At 38.4% G+C, this 23,271-nt stretch overlaps 1 protein-coding gene across 1 annotated transcript; it reads right to left on the reverse strand.

Moving 5' to 3' along the window:
* Positions 1-13,347: 13,347 nt before the first annotated feature.
* Positions 13,348-23,192, reverse strand: IMPA1 (inositol monophosphatase 1). Its single transcript, XM_085053110.1, has 8 exons — positions 23,051-23,192; positions 21,647-21,780; positions 19,602-19,706; positions 18,325-18,370; positions 18,079-18,187; positions 17,253-17,361; positions 15,538-15,689; positions 13,348-15,112 (listed from the first exon to the last, which is right to left on the reverse strand). The coding sequence occupies exons 1-8, from the start codon at positions 23,111-23,113 to the stop codon at positions 14,994-14,996; spliced, it is 837 nt and encodes a 278-aa protein (XP_084909236.1). The 5' UTR covers positions 23,114-23,192; the 3' UTR covers positions 13,348-14,993.
* Positions 23,193-23,271: the final 79 nt, after the last annotated feature.

Here is a 23,271-nt window from a genome sequence, read left to right on the forward strand (position 1 = left end):
CATGTACAGACTTGCAAGTAGGAGGAAAGGCAATTAATGAGCCATTTATGTGTAGAAAGAGACACAAGTTCTTTATGAGGAAAATGAGCAGAATCTGGGGAAATGAGTTTCCCAATGAAGCATTAATGGTCATAACCAGAGAGATTTGGGGGTTGCAGCGTGCAGACACACAAGGTGCTGTTTGAAGCTGTATGAACAGCATACTGAATGCTCAGTCTAAACTCATCTGGTTAAAAGTGTTCAAACACTACCTGGAACATTTTCTCCATGACCAGAATATTTTCTTTTTGTTACCAGAAAGCAAAGCAGGAGCTTCTGCTGGTTCCATGCCTGTGCTCCTGAGACATGCAATCACTTGGTGAGGCAGACTGAGTGCCAGCTTAATCAGTCACCTGGGAGAAATGCTTAGAGCACCCCCAGGATTTGCCTCATGTGTTCTCTTCCCTGTAAATGTTTATTGCCTGCATTCCTCTGCCTACACTGACAATTCAGCAGACAGCTACTGTTGAGAACTCCACAGATATTCACTTTTTCCAGTGCAACTTATCTGCTGCCTGGACACAGGGATAAATTCCTTGTGCTGGGAAGGTTTTAGATGCTGTTTTCACTAAATAAAGGTTTATGAAGTGTGAAAATGCAAATGACATAATAGGCTTGGAAATAGTGCTGTTATCAAGATCGAGAGACTTTTATGCACACACAGTGTGAAGCAATCTTTACAGTCAGAGGTGTCTGAATCATAGAAAATTATGGCTGGAAAGAGCTTCCACAGATCAGCCATTCTAACTCCCACCCAGACACTGGATAAACTCTACCTACAACTTTCCTGGCAGATATTTGTCTAATGTCTTGGTAAAAGTCTCCTCTGATAAAGCTTTTCACAGATTTCCTCAGGCAATTTATTCCTGTGCTTAACTGCACTCACTCATTTTCCTAATGTGTAATTTGGGCAGAACTTATCTTTAGAGAAGAAAGCAGTATGATCAGAGAAAGGTAATATTTCTATTTATCTCTAGTACAACTGCAATAAGAGAGTGACACACTTAAACATCTTGAAAGCACTAACCCAGAGAGACCTGTGTAGAAACGTACGTGAATCTGAGCATGGCAGCAGCAGAACTGTGAGGGAGTTATGCAAACTAGGTGGCTGGAAGTGCTGAGCTCTGGCATTTTACTAAAGTTCCTCCCTCTCTGGGCCATCGATGTCTTAGCCAGTATTATGAAGTGATGCTTCCCTCCATGCAGATTTCACAGCTCTGAGCCTTCACCTGGGGCATCTCCTTTGGCAGGAAACGCACAGCTCACTCCCTTTCTTCAACACAGGAGGAACAAACTCTTTTTATAAATCACTCTGTTGTGGAGCACTCATGCAAGATGAGGAAAATTGGGTTCAATGCCATCTTTTGCCTAATGAGTCCTGACACATAATTTGCACTCAGTTGCCTTGTCTTCAGATTGCTCACAGTTTTCCCCTTTTGCAATGCCCTGCTTGACATGAAAAAAAGTTTCATTGTACTGGAAAGCAAGAGTGTGACTTTTAATCATGCAATTAGATTCTTACAGTGAAGCTTGGAACAGTTGGTTGGGGTCTGGCCACAAGGATTGCATCAATATTTTATGCAATATTTATTTCATGCAAAATGCAAACACAAACTTTGGCTCAAAGAGCAAGCATCACCCTCCACCCCTAACTGCTTTTCTCAGGAATCATCCTTACTTTCTGTGACTCACTCAGCATTTAACTTTTCCACACAGTGGAACAAGTTCAGCAGGTGAAGCAGAGACTCCCCTGCCCTTGGTTACACACCCTTTGGAAGGTGAGCAATGGTGGTTTTAATCCTTTCCCACAAAAAGAAGAACAAACCCTGTATCCCAGTTCTCGGTGATTGCTGCAGAATGTTCAATACTTTCCATCCTACTGCATTTTGAAGGAAAACAGCAGCTTCCATTGGGCTTCATGTGGATCCAAGGCTGAGAGCTCACCATGACCTTGCCTGCCCACAAGGCAGGCAGGGGAGTGTCTGGAGGGACAGACAGGCAGCTCAGCCATCCCAATGGGCCCAGAAATGGAGCTGCAGAATGAAGGCCATGGCAGAAACCCACCTTCCTTCATGCTGAATTACTAATGAACACAGATCTTGAGGGTTAAACAACTGGAGTTAAATTTACTGCAAACAACTGGAGTTAAATTTAAATTGTCTTCTTAAGAATGCACAAGAAAAGTATAAATCTGAAAATTTTTCATGTCCTGGTGAATGAAACTTATTATACCACTAATGTTTCAAAGGATGTCGACTGCTTTTAAAATTGTTATCCTGTGTTTTAGAGATCAGGACACCAATTAATTAATGTAACCTTCTTACTACTCTTCATCAAATAATTTTTATCTAATTATAGTAGTTTACTGTAAACTTTTCCCCAGGGAGTTTCAGACTGCGGTATTGCTAGGTGTGCTGAATAAATTAAGGATGCATGTTTCTAATTCAGCCATTCAGGAGTATTTTAGAGCCTAATTCTCACAGAGTTTCTTATCTCTGTTGTTTTGATTTCTGTTGTCATGAAGTTAATTCTGGAAATTAACATCAACCTATAGAGAGAATCTGATATTAAAATCAGCTTGTATAAATGGGGACAAAAGAAAGAGAATTCACAATTAAGGGGCAAAGAAAAAGGTAGATAAGGAAAGCAAAACAACAGACCTTGAAAAGGCAGATTTGACTAAATTAAGGTAGTGCATCATCAAAATTTCATGGAAGTTGATGAGAGGGAAGGTTAAGCTAAGAAGAATGTCTGTCACTCAGAAAGGATCAATAGGAAGAACAGATACAGAAACAACCAGAACACAGAGGCAGCTTGCCTCTCTGTCATTTCACCACTGCCCTCAAATTCAAGGGGAAAAAGAAATGAAAAGGAGGTCATGTTTATAGTTACAGGAAAAGAAGAACGAGCTTGAGCAATTACAGACAGGATCCGAAAGACCAAGGAGTAGAAGATGTCAAATAACAAGAAATTTAGCTTCAAACAGCCTTAGTAAGGGAAGAATCAGGCAAGCGGAAGGCCTCTGCTTCACTTGCAAAACAGCTTGATGTGGAGAAGGCCAAAATATTCTGTTCTTTCTTTTACTTTGTTTTCCATAAAAAGTTCAATGATGAGCAAGTATGTAATAATTAATAACAGTCAGAAAAGTGTAAGGTTTCAGCCTAGGTAAAGGATGGGATATGGAGATGTTGGAAGGTAAAATTCTTTGAGGCTTCAGCATGGCTGATAAATTGTTCAGTATGATATTTAAAGACAGGCTGACGCAACCTCAGTAGAGAACATACAGGAGGGGAAAAAAAGTTTAGTGAAAACACCTGCCCTTAGGAGGGAGGGAGAGAACTGGAGGGGAGATAGGGAATAATGGGCCTTACTTACACAATTGGACAACTAATTGTAAATATCTGGGTGTAGAAAAAAAATTCTGTTACTTGCAAAACTAGATGCCAAGAACAAATTATGTCATTTCAACATTTTCTTCTTCAAAAGGAAAATTTTTCTTATGGTTAAGGAAAAAGTAATATGCCATCTCCTGCCTTTAAGAGGGGCTTTCAACACTCCCTTTCAATGTTCTTACAGGAATGTTAAGGAGGCACAGGTAGGATGAAACTGGAAGAAAAACACTTCCTTGTAGCTAATCTAAACCTACTCTCTTTCAGACTGAAGCCACTACATCTGTCAGGGATGAATTTGACTCTGACTCTTCTCTCCCTTCTTTTTGCTTTGATTAGGAGCATTCAAAGAAAAAAAATTTACTGGAAATAAAATAAAAATAATTTTTCCTAACTCTAGAAAGAGAAGAATCCTCTTCATGGAGTCATGCACTTGCACAGCTTTGAGAATCAAGGCCTCTATCACATCAAATATCAGTGATATATGTGAAGATCACTATTCATCTGTATCTTATCTTTGTTTCCAGCAGCTGTAATCATAATTAAATTCCAGGACTGCTGTTGTGGCTCATGTTAAAGCTTCTTGCTTTGCTGTGGCATAGCTGAGACACCTAATAGTCTCTGGTGCTGTTAATTAAAGAATGAACATTAATGGCAGAGAGTAGAAAAAAGAGTTGTGGGAGAATAAGCGCTATATAGAAATGCAGGCATTTATCAAGAGAAGCAGCAGCAACATGGAGAAAATAATTCCAATGAGTGAACATAACAGAGAGCTTCAGGAGATCCAATTACTAAAAAGAAATGTCAGTGTTGTCTCCTTAGACTCAGCATGTGCACTGCTGCCTGCTGGGATGGAGGGCTCTGTTGCAGCAACACCCTCAAGTCTTTGCATGCCCTGATATGAACAGCCATAAATGTGGCAGGATGAAAACTGCTGAGCAAAAGAAAAAGTTCTGCTGAGAAATACTGACAGAGAAAAGCCTGACAGCCTGTGACTGTGATACAGGATACTAGGCTTGGGAAAGAGAAACATGCTTGAGAAAAACAGCTGACATTTTTGAAGTACAGCTGGGTACCCAGAAACCAGAGACATCCTGAGACACTATTGATAGACCCCGAAATAAGAAGCTGTGACAGAAACTTATTGTCTGAAAAAGTGGAGACACTCTGGGAAAATGAAATGATTCTACAGGAACAGCAAACAGCATCATCTGTTTGTTGTTACATGTGAAAAAATGGAAATTAACAGACATCTATTGGCTGCTTGAGGTGGTGATGTCCTACACCTCCTTATGCCTCTATATCTAAAAGGCCTTTTTCTCCAAAGTGAAGCCACTCTCTGAGTATTTCTCATGCTTCATTTGTTTTTCTTTCCCAAGCAGGTTTAATCCCACACAAACTTTCAACAAGCACTTGGATGCTCACAAGGGATGTTTGGCTGACTCCAAGCTCAGTGACTCAAAGCATCTCCAAAGTGAGAACTCTGCATAATCATTTTACTGGACTCCCTTTGGGCACAGTTTTGGGGGGCTGTCCTACCAGCTCTGGAGTGGTTGGGTAGCCCTCCAGGGTCAGTTTGTCCTCTTCTTTGGGATGATTTGGCCCCTTCTGAAATCTGTCTAACTCACTTGATACTGGCCAGTATTATATTCCCATTGAAGTTATCTATTATAAGTGTACCTGCTGCTATATTGTTGATAAGTTTCTTCAATAATTATGTTTGTAATAATCTGTAATAACACATAACTCCTTTGTTGCTGCTACACAACTGGCTGCTGATGTTATCTCCCATACTAATGATTGATACCATGTTATTGATTGCTTTTATAATATTGATTGATTTATAATAGCTTGATATATGTATATCTTTATTAATCATATCAGCTTGCTGTTGTTGATTTTTGTGCTATTTGTGCTAATTTGTAATAAGGTAGAGAAATTTAGTGGACAAACATCTCCGTGTCTTTGTGTATTATGGAATCCTAAAAACCACAGTCATGTCCCTACGCAGCCACAAGCCAGGTAGCCCATTAGGTTGTGACATATGCCCAGGCATGTGCTTAGATTCTTAAGCATGCTCCATGGTGCCATTGGGAATACAAGTGACCCTACAGGTAAGCATGTGACAAAATGTTTTGCTAAAGCTGTAAAAATCAGTACCATCCCACCACAGAAAGGATCACGTAGGAGGTTCAAAGAAGGCAAAATAGAGCTGCATGAATCAAATGGCTTGTCATCCACTGGAGATGTTTGAGAATAGGCTGCTCTCTTCATTCAGATCTGTGCTGTTGCAGGGCTCAGCTGCTGAGCACCCAGCCGCTCACAAGGTCCGAAGTGGGTGCTCTGAACACTTGTCTCCTCAGAACCTGGAGCAATGGGACTGTTTACCAGAACCACCTCCTCCTCCCTGGCACAGTGTTGGTTTCTCACTCTAAAAGTGGAGGATCAGAGATGTAAAGTATTTCAGTGGTGATGAGCAGAAAGTATTTGGCCCAAGGTCTCCTAGCCTAGCTATGGAAAAAGCAAATTGATGGGTAGAAGTTAAATTAGTAATTGGCAAATTAAAGTTTAAAAATTTTAGCTCCATCATTCATTAATTTATACAGGAATTTTAGCTTTTGCAAACCATTTTTGTTTTCTTTATATATGTGGACACTGGCTAGGCAATAAACAGGTATAATATATATGTATTGAATTTGGTAGATTAAGATATCATTTTGTCATCATGCTACCAAGGAGTCATTTCCGTGGCTCCTGCATATGACAGCATGAAATCAATAGAGTTACACACAGAGCTGCCTTGCCCCTCGAGGTATCCTCCCCTGCCTCCAGTTACTTAATTAGCTCAAATTGCATCAGCTGCAATCTGGTTTAACGTGACAAAGTACCTGCTGTATGTCTCTTCAGGCCCACCCACACACCTGCTGTGAAAGTGTCTGCTTTAAAAAACCAGTGAACTAAGAGCCAAAATTAAACCATACCAAGCAAATTCTGTTGCATGAAACTTCTGTTTACCCAAATATCTTCCTTCTGGTGGAAAGCTATTGGAAGTTGTCCTCTCTACCATTAGCTTGCAAGATCTCTGCCACCATAAGACAGTTCCCCCCTTACACGCCCTTTTCAAAATGAAATGCATCCTGTCAATAATGTTGTCATCTGAGTTCATTAAGTTCATGCTCTCTCTGAAGTCATTGATAGAAGACATTGCAACAGGCAGGGTGGGAGTGCATTTACAGCTCCTGCACTGCATTTGGAAATGCTAGGAATAAATTTTCCTGGACTGTAATGGAAGAGTCACACATCCAAGACACTGCCTCCATGTGTCATCATACATATGTTGGAAGATATGAAGCAAGTGGGGAGAAAAAAAACCTTCAAATGGAACAAATTTTTCATGAACATGCTCAGATAAAGATGAACAGAGCAGAAAAATCTATCTTCTTTTATTTGATTTACTGTCTACATTATCTCAATAGCTATAATTTGATTTGGGGTTTTTTATTGTAACTGATGCCACTTTTAGAAAATCATTAGTCTCTTTGTGGGTTAAAACTGTAACTGACTTTTTCCTGCTTTCTTATTTTCTGTTCCGTATTCTATGCAGATGGTATCTTTTCTTGTGAAAGTTAAGCCAATTAAATAGTTTTAAATATTTGTGGATTTGTGGAAAAACCAACTGATTACTCATTTTCCTAGGTGTTCTGCTAAAGTAAAATTATTTTTTAAATAGATGCAAGTGTCTGTTTTCCAGAAAGCTCACTCTAAAAATTTTGCTATGGATTACATCAGATCCACAGGGCTCCACATAGGTACAGACCCTTCTGGAGTAGAGCCATGTGTGGAATTGGAAATAACTGCATTTAGTGCTCATTTCAAGTACATAAAAAATGTACTTTTGTGGTCTTTTTTTTCTTTCACTTCTAGAAGTTGTGTCATTCCAAAAGGGAAGAGAGGAGAATATCCCATCCTAAAGAACTCCAGTGAAGAACATTTTTCCCTGACAGAGAGAATTGGATTGTGATTTTTCTCTCTGCTTCCCATCCTTTGCATGGTTTGTCCATAATTCTTTCATTTAAATAAAAACAAACAAACAAACAAACAAAAAACCCCAAACCAAAACAAAACCCTAGGTAGTAAACTCTCAACTCTGGATTAAGAAGGAGACATAATCCACATGACTTCAACTGAGATGCACTGAAGATTACAATGAAAATTTTGGGAAGAAGAAATAAACATTAGTAACAGAGTCTGCTGAACTGGAGGAACTAACTTGAGTATAGAGTTGGGATGGCATTTCCTAAAATCTCAGGTATTAGGCTTAATAGTTGGCAGGTACAAGAGGCAGAAAGAAATGCTTCTGACAGAGTCTACTAGTTATTAATATTCCATGATATTTAAATAAAAGATAGGCACAATTAAGTGAACTGGAATGTGTACTAGTGGAAAACATATTTTCTCTCCTAATTGATTCGTCTGACTGAATAGCAGTGTTTTTCAGTGTCACAAATGACTGCTGATGGGAATCATTATGCCCAGGTTTGCACTTCCTTTCAGTGGAAACTGCTATTAACATCTAAGTGCCTACAGAATCAAAGCTTTTAGCCTCCCCCTGCTATGACAGTTTGTCATTATGAATTCCATTTCAACACAGTGAGCTGAACAAGGTGCACAGATGAAGGGGGATACAATTTACTTTTACACAGCTAATACATTGCTAATTACAACTAAATAAATATTGAAACAGGAATTCCTAATAACATTAACCATTACTCTCTTTTAAATGTGTTTTGCTGGAGTACTGCTGAGAACTGTAACCACAATTTCAAGTACAATGAAGCAGAAATAAAGGGTGTTTTTATTATTTTTAGCTTTCAGTAGTGAGGTGATTGTTTGCCTACAACAGGCCAATGCAAACATCCAGTAAAGTCGAGGTTTATGCCATTAATAATAAATAAAGTCATCCTGGTGAACTTTTACACTTGAACATACCTGTTTTAATTCTGGGAAAACGATAGAATATTGAAAATCCCTACAGAGGGTTTCTATATGACTGAATAGATGTCATTATACCTGTTTGTCATGAGAGCTGGAAAAGAATGATGTTTCTAAAACTAGAAAAATTCCCTGCTTCCCTGCAGGTACTAACATAAACTGGTACCAAACTAGGACCTCCTGTCACTGCTGCTGTTAGCCTATTCTGGCCAAGACCCTCTCCTGTCTTCCCCAAGATCTCACAGCTCAGCAATTCTCAGGTCAACACATCTCAGCTGGGACCCTCTTTCTGAAGCTATTTGTCCTCGTCATAGAACCCCACTTCTAGAAACAGAACTAGGTACTTTTCTCTTGTCCAAAGGGGAATCTGCAACTCAGGAAGGAAGGAGAGTGCAGCTGTCTTGCAACACCATAGAGAAGTCATAGTAGAAAAGAGATACACCATGCTGATCCCCACTAGAGTAATTGACTCTTTTAATTCACCCTGACCTGTTTTGAAAGGGCATTGTAGACACTACAGGACATATCTCTCCTTTTGCCACCTGCTTTTAGGAAGCAGAGTATCTTAGGGCCTCCCCAACAGCCTGTGCAGATGTGCTTGGTAGCATCCTTATCCTGGGCATGTTCTGCATTGTGGGCCCTGGCAGGGCATCTCAAGATATATTACAGGGAGGACAGGAAGGTCTTTTCCTGAGAAAAGTCCTTTCCTGGCAGTCAATACCTCTCAACAGCCACAGTGAGACAGAGTGAACCTTTTGTCAGTAATGCATTGGCACTTAACCTCTAGGCCACTGCCTTTGTAGCTCAGGTCATAAATACAAATAAACTTTTAAAATTATGTAGCACAGAGACCCATGAAACCTTGAAATAAGGGGATGAGTTACCTATCTGGGCTTCAGCAGATCTTGACAAATATAGTCTCAATATGCTATACAGTACAGGGAGAGTGGAGACACAGATACTAAAGTTCCTTTACACGATCCCAACACATTTGGAAGAAAAATATTGAGCTCGTGTTCTCTTTGGAAAATAAACCAGTTGCATCTCCAAAATCATAAAGACCTACTTATTTGTGTTTGGATTTGTTGTTCCAGGGCTGTTGTATCTGCATACAGATTAATACATGCTTGCCCAGAAGATTATCTGGTAGGCTTTAAAAAAGAGCTTCTAAAAAGCCATGTCCTAATTTATGACAGCAAAAAATCCAGGGGAAATTACTGCAGTCTTAAATGCAGTATAATGTAAGGAATTGTACAGTTTTTATCTTATTTTAGAATTCAGACTTGCTATCTTTTGTGATAGATACCACCATGTTCAACGTACTTTAAAAAGGAGGGAATATTAACTCTGCTGGCACCCGTCCTGTTTCAAACTCCTTCTCAAGTCACAGAAAAACAGAGCCAGTCTTCAAATAATTTTGGCATAATTCTTCTGAATAGTTCTCAGCTATTGTATCCAACAATAAATACAGAGCAGAGGGAGGGTGGAACGGAGGCGTGGAAAAGGGAACGGTCTCTGAAGCACAGGAATCCTGAGCCTCCTGGCGTTTCCCTGGCTCCGGCTGCCATCTAGCGTTGTGCCGGCAGCGGTGAGGGGCGCGGCTCCTTGGGTTTCTGCATCTTCCCGGAGACCTCCCTCTGCCTGAGTCCACGGGCAGGATAAAACAGCACGGACCTGCCTCTCCCGGGACACCAGCAGCGGAAGATGGAACCCAGCAACCTGAGGCAGAGCTCCTGTGAAATTATTTCTCAAGTATTTGCAGTACAACCACTTCTAAATAAAGTGCTTCACATGGCTGTAAACGTAGTCTTCACTGAGCTAAGAAGAGACCTAACAAAACATAAACCTTAATCTTCCACTGCATGAAAAGGGGAAGATGGGTTGGCTTACCTATTGCTGTGGCACAGCCATTGCTATTGTATTTTCGTCCTCTTTTCCTTCCACTTTAATGTGAGTACAGAAGGACCAATTCCCAACTCAGCAACTTTTGTATAGAGAGAATTACCTCAGTGTAAAAATCATCACTGGGATTTGTGCAAGCCAGGAGGAAGCATGACACAGTGTAAGCAGCCAATGTACCAGTCACCAACAGAGGCTATAAGCTTCTGGAACAGGATGCACACTCACCATTATTTTTAGCGTCTTAATAGCTTGAATTGTGCTAGAAGATTTATTCTGCTCTGCTTTGGGAGAGAGCACTCCATTCTCTAATCCATTCTCCTCCTCAAACAGGCAGGAGTTTGTAGCTCTTTCATACAGTGCCATAATGTGCTCTCGGCTGAGCGCAGTCCTCCAATTTGTTTGTTCCAAATGCTGCACATGGCTTTGAAGTGTGTCGAATTTTCTTTGCCCTGTTGTTTTAGCAGGCAGACAGCAGATAGTGACCACAGAGGACATTTCAGAAACTCCTGCTGATTTTTAGGAAGCTGCAGATTTTTGTGTGAAGATTGTACAAACTGGAGAGCGATGTGATAGACTACATTCAGTGTTGTTTCTGGTGCTGGGCAAGCAGTAATCCAGAAATGAAACAGATTTTGCCATCCAGGAGATGTGGCTGACTCCTGAGGTGTCACATCACTGACATCCTTGTGATGCTTGGAGTTTGTGCAAATAAAGGCAGCCATGCCAGCTGCTGTAGATCCAAAACCAGTGTGCTGTTGGAGAGCTGCCTGCCAGCACTTTAGCAACAGGATCAGACTTGTGAAAAAAGTAATTACCTTCCTCGCAGGTAATGAATAGAACTGAATTAGCAGCTGGCTGTGAGAGGATGGGAAGAAGCTCAGGAAAAGAGAGATGTTCCTTATTTAAAATTCTTCATTACCGAGGCCACAGTATGACATTTTATATCTAGTCAGAATGCCTAGTTCACATCCGGACATTTGACTAAGCAAAATTAAACCACAGCTTCAGGTCACAGATATTAAGAGGGATAGTCCATATTCCATAAGGGGGGTGTGCGGAGGGAGGATTTTCTGCTGGACTACTGAAGAGCGCTGGACAAGGGCCTGCAACCTTTTGTGACTTTGGCAATATTTCATGTTCTGAAAAGCTCTGCAGGACTGAATCTACTGGAATACTCTGCTTTGCAGCTGAAATAAAGCTCTGCAAGTCATCATATAAAACAATTGCAAATTATCAGCAAATCCATAAATGAAGAGGGCCAGTAATGGGTGATAGCCAGCATGGTAGACAAAGGCTACCTTCCCTCCTGCATACACATCAGTGCTAGAAGTCATCGTTACCTATTTTGTAGCACTAATTGTTTTAGTGTTGGGTTAAAAATCAGTCCCCTACTGTAAAGGCTTTCGTTAAGAGGAGCAGTAGCCTCTGTGCTAACTATAGCAACAATGTTGACCATTTAAATTGTCAAAGTAAAGGCAAAGGGACTGGTTAAATTTGCTCATATGGTCCTTTAATTTCCAGTAGTATTTTTTAAAAATTTTTTTCACTTGCTCCAATTGCTGACTCTGCCCACTTAATCAACTTTAAGTTTAGAGCCTGCTTGCCCTTTCTTCGTGCATCCTTCTAGCAATGTCCTATCTCATTTAACTCACGAGATTGGTGTGTATTTTTACAATTTTTTTTTCCTTGCAGCAAGAGAGAGTTGAGATGCCTGGCGTTTAGTCAGGGTCAAACCCCGACAGTCTGTTCAATCTGTGGCAACTGGCCTTTCTTCCCAATTGTCTCACTGCACAGCAAAATCCATCTTGTAAATGTATAATTTTATCTTAAATTATGAAAAAAATTCTAAGCAGATTAAATCTGCCACTCCATCTTTCAAAGCAACAAAACCACACTTTTTATAGCTTTGAACATCCAGTGGCTACCTCATATATAAACTCTCAAAAGCATTTTGAATACACAGCAATCTTGATTTCTGTTTTATTACAAAAAGTTGTCAAAATTGCAGGCTAGCACAGAAACAAGATGTCTTTAAAATTAATAATTACATTTCAGTGTCCTTTCACATAACAAAAGAAGCAGCCACATATTAAAGAGGTATCTGAGAAGATAATGCTTGGCGAAGTGGCAAGCTAGGATTTCTCATCCTCCTGAAAAGATGGTGATTCGCCCCAGTTGAGCCCAGAGACACTTCAGAGACCAAGTCAGAGAAGTGGGTATTTGCTATATTCGGTGCACCGAGTGTGGGGGAATTCTCACCTCCAAACACACAGTGTTATAGGTAAAATTCATGAATATTCATCACATGCCCCAGAATAGGAGTGGTTATACAAATTACTTCTCATAAGTCATTAACATTATTAGTGATTTCTTGTGCTGGCTTCAAACGGATTCCTTTTGCCCCCTCTTATCTTGATGAGATTAAGGGAATCCACAAGGCCAGAACTGTTACCAGCTTTCAGCCCTGGATGGGCGCCATGCTGGTGGAAGGGATAAAAGATCAAAGAAATAAGGATGGTTGGAGTGTAAATAGATTTGGGTTATCTATTTGACCACTCCTTTCTCAGTGGCTGAAATTAAAAAGAAAGCAGACAGTTGATAAAAACTGCCATTTAGAGTAAAAAAAAATTACAAGTCTCCAACAAAAATAGTGAAGAGGGCTAAGTTAAGAAATTCATATACATTTTTCCTCAGACAGCATTATTAGGAAAGCTAACAGTGAGAAAGGTACATGCTTCAACCACTTGATGGACCTCCAACACAAAAAACAGGTAAGATAATCCATAAAGTTTGAGTCTGAGGTGGGAGATGATTAATGAACCATGATCTCACTGGAAGGGGTTGAAATATTCACTCCAAAACCCAACTGCAGGTGTATAGAAAATCCCACATCTAAAGGCACAACCCGTTATGATCTATGCACATCAGAGGCCAAGTGTTCAACTTGAGGCCCACAGATCCAGCTTGCTGGGTCACAGCACTGCAGCCTGATCAATGCTAAGAAAGGAAGCACAGCTGAAGCCACTGCTGCTAAAGTGAATTTATTTCTAATGTTCTCCCATCTTCAGTATTTTTTAGACATATCTTGATTTCACAAATAAAGTTACGCAGATTTTGTTATACAAAAGATACAGCAATGAGAAAGAAGACATCTCAAAAATAACCATGATCCCACATTGTTTACAGTAATAAAGTTACAGTGAAATGCTCAAAAGTTTCCATCCTTGTCAAGAGGAATTTAAAAATTAAAATAATTGTGAGTCTGGCTTTAAATAGCAGGCTGACCTTGTTAACATTAATCATCTGGCATTACATACATCTTCAAATTAAGTATTTCTGGAAAATTTGAAAAAAATCAACTGATATAAAAACCTGACATTTATAATATACAATATGTTGAAACTTTGCTATAGCATTTTTTAAAATAAAAATAGTGGGACAGCAGTACAAAAAGTCAGGCTTTCCAAAGCATTGCTGTATCTTGACTGAACAATCAATGAGACAACTTTCTTTTGAACACAAAAAAAAAAAAAAAAAATCAGTCTAAAAACCAATCTGAGTCACATCCTTTTTTAAAGTGCATTAATTATTTGAACAGTGCACTGATGCTTTTAACAATCTTAAATACAAAAATGCAGAGAACCAGTACAATTTTCAAAGCTTACAACAACTGACACCTAGAGTTAAATCACTGAAACTTCGTAGATTCATAAACCGTTTAGGTATGTATCTTCTTCTGTCTACATTCTGTTACACAACGGAAACCTGGGCCTGGTTGGTCACAGCTTTCATAACTTACAGAAAATTATGTAAAAAATATCGACTATAAGCTTTTTTTTTGCCAGCTGAGTAACTGAAAACTCTCTTGGATTTAGTGATTCCTTAGACTTCAAAACACACTCATCCATGAAGAAACCCAAACAAAATTAATAAAATGCCGATCATACTGCATCTTAATACCGAGTGAGTACATTTGATGATAGGTGTGATCAGAACTTAATTTTGGGAGATTCATATATTTTCTGGCACAGTAACTATTACTTTTGAAATTGTAATGGATTTGCAAGTGTACTGGCCACATACGAAGCTAAAAAGAAGACTGTGTCTGTCTACCACAAGAAAGGTAGAATGATGACTACAAAAACAATGACAGGGAAGTAATGAAGGCTTTAAACTGTAGCCAAAAGCAACTAGTAAGTTTAGAAATGTGTGACCTACCTCCACAAAAACTGCAATGGGGTAAAGAAATGGATGCACTGGAAACCAGATAGACTAAGACTGGATAAACAGTAATGCCTTAATCTTTTTGGGCTCAGGATTAGATGTGATGACGTGGTGTTAGGACAGTGGTTTTTGTTTTATCATTTACAGAATTAGAGATTTTTACTTATCTATACATCAAAGAGTCTCTTGCTATGTGTTCCAGTGTAGCATAAAACTTGAAAATACTAGCTGCATATATTTGCTTTTTTCTAGATTTTTATCTGATAAAAACGTTAAATAATATACTTAACAGTTAAAGCTTACTTAGAACATTGTTCCAGTCTCAAAGCTCAACTTAGCAGCCACACCAGTACTGAAAGACTACCATTTATTCAAGGTGTAGAACAACCACCACGTGGAAATATGAGATAACATTAGACAACTACATTTATGGTGTAGCTTTGGTGTTCAGTTGGTGGCATCATCTCTTGTCAGAGGAATTACTTGAAGTGCTTTGGCTATTCTCTCTCCGATAGCTCGACTACTTGCTGCGATTATTCTTCGAGACATCAAATCAAACGGTCCACCTAGAAATCATGGCAAACAAAACTGTTTTATGTATGGAGAAAATTAAAAGTTGGTATGACAATAAGCGCTGAAAAAATTGAGTGCAAATGATACATTACTATTTAGGACCAAGTTTGGCCTGTGGACAAAAATACATTTAACACAACAGGTATCTTGTTTGAGCTGCATTTAAATTCTCTTCAATGTACATTTGCTGTCTTTTTTCACTTTTCCAGGTGTCCAGCCAAGGAAGCAAAGGTTGTCTTGTTGCTTATAAACATACAATTAACCCTTTCTTCATCTATTAATGGGTTGGGAATTCTGTTCAGTAGTGGTAGCCTGGAAAGAGGACTGAAAAGAACTTGCCTTCTCATTTCAGTTACATTTTGCTCCCTATTAGCCATTTAAAAGGACAAAAGAGCATTATGCAGGCCTGTGTATTTACCTGTTACATCCATCAGTACTCCACCAGCTTCAGTAATAATGATTCCAGCTCCTGCCATATCCCAGCAGTGAATTCCCATTTCATAATAGGCATCAGCTCCACCCGTTGCCACAAGGCACATATTCACAGCTGCTGTACCAACAGCTCTAATCCTAAAGGACACACAAGATGTTGTTTTAACTGAGAAGAGCTTGCAAAAAAGTTAGTGTCTGTGACACTGCACAGAAAACACAGTGTTTAATATATGGAGAAAATTAAAAGTTGGTATGACAATAAGCATTGAAAAAATTGATGGAAGTGAACTGAGCAAGAGAAAGTGTGATGGAATGCTGCAGTGAAACAAAAAAAGAGAATGAAGTATTGCTTAAGTAGCTTGAAGAGTTTTCCAGACACAGTAAACTGTATTTACAAAACTAAATTGTATTGTAAATTGTATTTACAAATTCTGTTAATCAATTTTGATTTAAACACATCAAATTATTTCTTAAACTAAAACATATTATTGGAAGATATTTCCCATGAAACAGTAACAGATAGTCTATTTTGCTCTTTGAATACAAGAATTCAAGGAGAGTGTACACTTTTCAGTGCAGAAAAGCCATTTTTTTCCGTTTCTCAGGTGATGCTCAGTAAACATCTCTGACTTGCCAAACCCTCTAATAATAATAATCACAAAAAATAAATTATACAGCATGCATTTGGTCTGGGTAACTTCATCATATCCTCATATCACAAATTCCAGTTTCTTTTGGAAATGTCAATGCACTTAGCAGTAAGTATGACTTGTACAAATAACTGCAGTTATTTCAATTAACAGTAAACTGTACACTAAATTATAACTGATAGCAGCTAAACTATTGCAAGAAGCAACTTACATAAACTCCAACCTCAAATTATTGTTTACAAATAAAATGCCAGAGCTGAACTGACAACACACCTAAAATGTATTCCCTACTTACATCTCAGCATATATTCTGTAACGACATCAGAAGACTTTTTGGAAGTAGAAAAAAAATTTGCATGTTAAGTGTCAAAACAAGAATCCTGAGAATCTCAGTATAAAACTTGTTAGATCAGAAACATGAATATGGCTGAGTAACAAAAAACTGTCTACTGTAACTAACTTTATACAAAATGGTTTGTGGAAATATAGACTTTGGATTATCTGGAAGAGAGGAAGCAGGGAATGCAACCAAAATAAGGGCAGTTCATGGACAATTTAAACTACTCGGACAAGTTAAAACTGTATGATTTTGAAAAAGGAAAGGAAGATCTACTTTTATCTTCTGGTGTATAAATATATATATATATATATATAAACCAACAAGTTTCATTGCTACAAGAAAAGGAAACTAAGAAATGTAATATAGCTTCTGGTCATCCAGTTTTATTCCTTGTGTGTTTCCAGGGGGGGAAAAAGGCACAAAATTGTATTTAATTTTTTTAACTAGTAAATACAACACTTTGTAGTCCTAAAAGCCCAAACATGATTTGTTTCTCATTACTGATTGTTTGGGTTCTCCTCTATATATCTCAGCTTGAAAATGTTAACACAGTTTCTCTGTGGAAGCTACTAGACAGAAACATTTACATCACATTTCACATTTAAGGTGCCAAATACAATGCACCCAAAGCTTTCTAAAAATCATCATATTTACAATATTAGCCACTGTCACTACATATAAACAGATATATAGAAATATAAAGTATCTTACCCATGAATAGGAATACTGAGAAGTCTTTCCATATTAGAAAGAATTATTTTTATAGCCTCTGGATCACGATTTGACCCCAATTCTGTTACTAAAAGGGATTTTGTAATGTCTGGAAAAGAAACAAAACCTCACTCTTCCAACAGCACAACGTAAAAAGTCATAGTAGCTAGCAGAGTTTACTTCATTGCTTTCTTACAAGACTGAATAAAACTGAGGCATCTTAATAAAATATTACATGTATCAAACAGAAAAATACATTATTACTTGCAAAATGGGACAAAAAATAAAATACAATTAAAGAAGCATGATCTGCTTCAACTGTGTATACACATTAATCAATGCCAGTACTAAGTAAAATTCTATTGCTATAAAAATTAAAACAGTCCTGAGATACTTCCCATTTGAAGCATGGACTTTACTTTATGTAGGGTCGTGAGCAGGGAAGAGTGCTACTGATTTAAGCCAGTAAATCACACCTGGGAGAAGCTGAATTGTTTGGCAGATTTGTTACACTCTAAAGAACAATCTCAAACAGATTACAGACATAAAGGGAATTAAAAGCAAAGTAACAAACTAACAAAACCACAACACAGACACATGGGGAATGGTATCTTCAACTGCTGAGTCCTGGTTTTGCACAGATCACACCATATGCATGAAAGAGAACATAAAAGATGTTTCTCAAAACTAAACAGCCCATGGCCAAAGAAAGTCTTGCAAAACAACATTATGAGCTAAGAAATACCAATATATCCAGGTCTGAAACTTCTGCTGTCTCATTTGCAATCTGGTAATTATCAGAAAGAAGCTACTCAGTTCAGCTTACCTTCTTGGCCCGATACTTGAAGTTTCTGACCATTGCAAAATGCACCTTTTCCTTTTCTGGCAGTATACATCTTGTCTTCTATACAACTATATACAATTCCAAACTCTATCTGCAAGAAAACGAAAAAATACATAGAGGGGATTTTGCCTTTCTTCCTATCTACTGTGAAATAATAGAACTTAACGATATCTAGAAACAAGCCATTAGTTTGGGTTTGATTAGATATTAAGTAATAGAAAAGTATACCTTTTTGTTTACAACAAAGCCAATTGAAACTGCCACAAATGGAAACCTACAAAACAAAACATTTTACTATGTTATGGTCAGATACTAAATGTCTTTCATTACCATTCTTACTCTTAATAAAGACAGTGTTCAGTTAAATGTAATGTATATGTCAAAAATTAACTATATAGGACAGAGTTTTCTGGAATTTGCACAGTTTAGTTGAAAATAAAGCCAACACCACTGATAATGATTCGAAACACAAACTTTCTATGCACTAGGGACTATCACTCCTGTTACAGCTGTTCTTAGCCAAGCCTCTATGCTACTAACCTTTCTTAGAAGGAACAAGCTAGTCAAAATGGTCTCATGAAAAGAACCAAGTTACCTCTCCCCAGCCTTCTCTTTCTCCATCAAAGCCATGAGAAAGTCAGTTATTGAAGAATGCAGGAAGAGTGAAGAATACAAGATGTGGTAGATTGCATCTCAGTCTAAGTTAGAAACAATCAACCACTTAATTATTTTTTACTTTTTTCCCCCAGTTCCCAGACATTTGCTTTTATTCCTATCTGCAAAAAATACCAACTTTTAAGCCTGTAGATTCAGCAGAATGGGTTATTGTCTTATAACTTTCTGAACATGTTACTTAGCAGGATTCAGAAGCTGTTTAAAAGCCATTGCACACACAGCAGCAGTCATTTCAAAACTGAAATCAAACAGACTCAGGAAAGTTCACTAGGGACAAAATCTACCACGTTTCAAAGACATAAGGAATAGGCTGTCAGCACTACACTGAAAGTCCCCTCCTCATCTTAGTGCAAAATGCCACTGATAATTATTGGTGATATCCTGCTTTCTTTTATAGTTGGGGCTCCTAGATCGCAGTGGATATGAAATTTCTTAGAAATCAGCACCTGGAGCTGATTGCCTCTCTGAAGATGCTGCAACTGCTGATTCTGAGTCCTGTTCCTTAATTGCTGAAATCTGTTTTGGTGAAATCTGCCCACCTACCTTTGGAATCTATGCCAAAAGCTGCTGACCCCTGCTATATATGGGCCTCTTATGGAACAACTGATGCAGATAACAGAGTGAGGCTATTATTATACTTACAGGAACATAAAAATGCTTACAAAAACTACCCAATGGCTCTCAATAAGTAGCAATCTGTAACTATTAACAAGTTCATAGAATCTCTTTTGAAGCAATTTAAAAATTCAAAACAACCTTACTTTCACAGAACTGGAGAAAGCGAAAGGGTAACAGTTGAGTTGCTAACATAAAAGAAATGAAAGGTGGACCTGTGTACGAAGTTGGTAGTTCCATCAATAGGGTCTATAATCCAAGTGGGGTTATCTGTCAGAATGCTGCCCTGTCCAGCTGCAACAGATTCTTCTCCGATAAAGCTACAGTAGAAACACATTTAAAAGACAGAAAGAAATTCTTTAAAATGTCTGAATTACAACACTGTCCTTGACATTAAAATTCTTTGACGCGAGATGAAGTTTTGAGTGCCACCAATGATCATACACAAAAAGCTGAGAAACACATGATTTATCCAGAAAGCACCAACCACATCTGACCAATATCAATATTTATAATGTCAAGGATAAGCACAATAAAGGGGGAAAAACAATTTTATGTTTCAGTACAGAAACAATACCAGAATTTAGCATTCAGAATATACTAGAGTAATACCAGAATTTAGCATTCAGAACACTGACATTTTCATAATTTTTTTCCAGTAACAGCATCATCTAATTTTATTTAAAATACCTATAGCTATTTACGCCTTTTAGCTTATTTGTGCTACACAACATTATTTTTTTAGGTTTTGTTTTCAGTGAAGAATGCCTTTGTAGTCTTACATATCCGGTTAGAACTCTGCAACAACTGTTAAATTTGACACCTGATTTCAACCCAAATATGACAGAAAGTTGTTAATCTTACAACTTCAGTTTTGCAAGCATGACAAAATGGTAACATGGTAAAGGGATGAAATTCAAACCAGAGTTCCTGAAGAAGAGCACAAGGTCAACCACAGCACTAAACCACAAGGACACAAGGCACAGTGCCACAGCACCCCAAATTTCTGCATTTTTGCAGCTCATGAAAGCGTTTGTTTTGGACTGCAGAATTATTGGGATGAGTCTAAGTGGGTGGAATTCTCTTGGAGGCCTTTTGCAGGTTGTCACAATTTATCACACATTACTCAACCTATGAAAAGTTTGCAGCAAACACATGCTTTCCTCCACAAACATGTAAAATGAAAACTGCTGAGAGGAAACAACATGGTTCCTTTAATATTGATTAGGAGTTTTATGATTAACTACAGAGGTGAAGATGACTAATCAGAAAGAAACAGCATGCTTCCAAAATGCAGCAGACCTTCAGAAAGACAAGAGACTGAATATAGCTGGATGAGTAATTCACTAGGAAGAGAAGTTCAGCACCGTTATGTCTAATGTGACATTGGTTACCTAAAATAAAAAGAAGCTAAAATATTCTAAAATGTTAATCAGTGTCACAGAAACTGTTATTTCAAGGTCATTCCACAAGTCTGTATGCTTATACTAATATTGTTACTGAGCTTGTGCACCAACTCAGCTGTTCCAGTTCTACACAGATTTCTCACATTACAGCTACAATAGCAAAATCTCCAAGAAAATGAAAGAAAAAAATAGCAAACTGACTTTAAGGAAACTGTATCAAACTTGAGCCATTATGTCAAAATGGTAAAGATAGACCCATGTTAAGTATAATATAGATCACCCTTCAACAATATGTTTTTCAGGGGGTGGGGGACAGAGTTATAGAGATGGTCAGGGGAAGGGAAAAAACTGGAAGAGCAATTAAGACCAGTATTTTGTATGCCAGTCTTTCCATTTTATGGAACAAGAGGATCCTGTCTCCTTTCAAGGATGTTTGATATTGTCAAACTGTATGAAATTGGCCAAAGGCACACTCAGTTCCACAGGACCTATCCAATAAAACAAAGGCACACTAGTTTCAAAAGCAAACAAGAAATTTGGGTTCCAGATCTCCTGGGGCCAGCTTTGGTTTTCCAGCACAATAACCAAAAAGTTTCTTACAGTTGGCTCAACTGGAAGTGACTTTCAGCCTAAGTTTTGTCTTGTGTCAGTAGACCTGGGGACACCTTGTTTTGTTGCTACAGCAGCTCCGGGCAAAATGTCAACCCACTAGTACTCTAAAATACTTAATTTATTGAAGGTGAAAGAGAATGCTACAACTTTCCAGCATGCCAGCTGTAATAAAATTTTACCATGCAAAATCATTAACTTTAAATTTTGCTTCTGTCAAAAGTATATTGGTAAAAAAGCCATACCTGTGAGAAGGGTACTGTTCTTTTATCAAAGAAATAATGAAGTTTTCTACTTTTTGATCAGTTTCTGTCACTAGATCTACAGGTGAACTTTTAGTCATAACAGATATTTCTTCCTTAAGTGCTCCACGGATTATCTGTTAAAACAAAAAGAAAAAAAAATTTTCACTGTTAACAATATGGCAAATATTAGTTTAAAAAAAAATCATTTTTACAGTCATTTTCTATACTGCACACACAAACACAAGCACAAGCAGTGACATAACCTGAAATTAACTGCAGAAGCTAAGACTTGTATCTCTAGTCTCTACTCAGTACAAAGTTTTACATGGCCTTAAATCTAAGTACTACAGGAAGATCTCCAGGTAGATGAAACTGGGGTCCATTTTGTTAGGACAAGTTTTAGATTTGCAAATTTAAATACCAGAGTTGAACGAAACACCTAACACCTAACTCAAATCCGATCTTAAAATTACCAGCATCAGCTTAAGCAAGAATCCATGCTTCACAGCCCACGGAATTATTTTACTATAACTCAGAAAGATTTTCTGAGGGAAGACTTTAATGAGGTTGTTGCACAGACAATGTTCCCCAGATTCTGCAGCTCCAGGGGACAGAATTAGCACATGTGCCATCTCGCCTGGCTGCCACAGCCTTCAAATGTAACAAGCAGAACTACTAAGCTTCTGCTTCTGAACATCCAGTAACCACTCCTGCTAAGGCTTTGCCAAGATGTACAAACTTCATCTTGTTCTAAGCCATCTTAGGCCTCAAATGGCAAAACATCAGTACTGTAAGGGATGGTTCTTGCAGAAGCAAAGCAGTCTTCATGAAGAGAAACAATCACAGAGTGGTTTGGGTTGGAAGGGGCCTTGAAGACCATCTGGTTGCCATGGGCAGGGACATCTTTCACTAGACCAGACCCAGAGCTCCATCCCACCTGGCCTTGAACACTTCCAAGAATGGAGAGAACAAATACGATACTGTGTGCCATCAACAAGCCACTGCATAAAGACGACTGAGGCGGTCACAAGAAAGACTGTCACCAACTTCCAGGGGGTAAAATAATAAGGTAGACAGGAGAAGTTTAAGGGGGAAAATTGAGATGTTCTTTGTTTACCACGATTCTATTTTTTTAAACCAAACTCAAGGAACAAAGGCCACTCCTTAGTCTTTAATCGAACCCCAGGCCAAAGAAAAGTGCAGAGTTGTTTTCTTAATTTAACCAAGTTGCAAACGTGAAAGACACTCTAATCTTGCACTTGAACACCACAAACTGCTATGTCCATTTAGGTTTTTGACAAAACATTCTCCAGAAGAAATTCCAACACCAACCTCATTCAAAAGCTATATACATATTAGACTCAATAAATAATGTTGTTATTATTATAAAGAGCTTATACATACCTCCCCAGCTTTCCTTGCTAAACCAACTGCATAGTCCATACATTCTTGCCAGGGATCTGCCATCTTTTCCGAGACAGTCAGCCTAGCAAAAGGAGAGATAAGTGCACGGAAAAATTACTATGGCTTCTTTGTTTTTTGGTTCTTGGCGAACTGGAAATTTTTTGCTGCCCGGTTAATTCTGAAGCACGGTCCGAACGCGGAAACGCGCTGCGCTCACGCCC

The sequence above is a fragment of the Lichenostomus cassidix genome, chromosome 2 (genome assembly GCF_008360975.1).
Source record: "Lichenostomus cassidix isolate B80296 chromosome 2, HeHo_3.0, whole genome shotgun sequence".
Lineage (NCBI taxonomy): Eukaryota > Metazoa > Chordata > Aves > Passeriformes > Meliphagidae > Lichenostomus > Lichenostomus cassidix.

Excerpts from the sequence above, each read along its gene's own strand:
- IMPA1 (XM_085053110.1), bottom strand. The coding sequence starts at position 23,113 with ATGGCAGATCCCTGGCAAGAATGTATGGACTATGCAGTTGGTTTAGCA. Across the intron at positions 21,781-23,050 it reads TAGCAAGGAAAGCTGGGGAG|ATAATCCGTGGAGCACTTAA; the intron begins GTATGTATAAGC and ends TTGTTTTAACAG. Across the intron at positions 18,188-18,324 it reads GCTTTGTTGTAAACAAAAAG|ATAGAGTTTGGAATTGTATA; the intron begins GTATACTTTTCT and ends GTTTTCTTGCAG.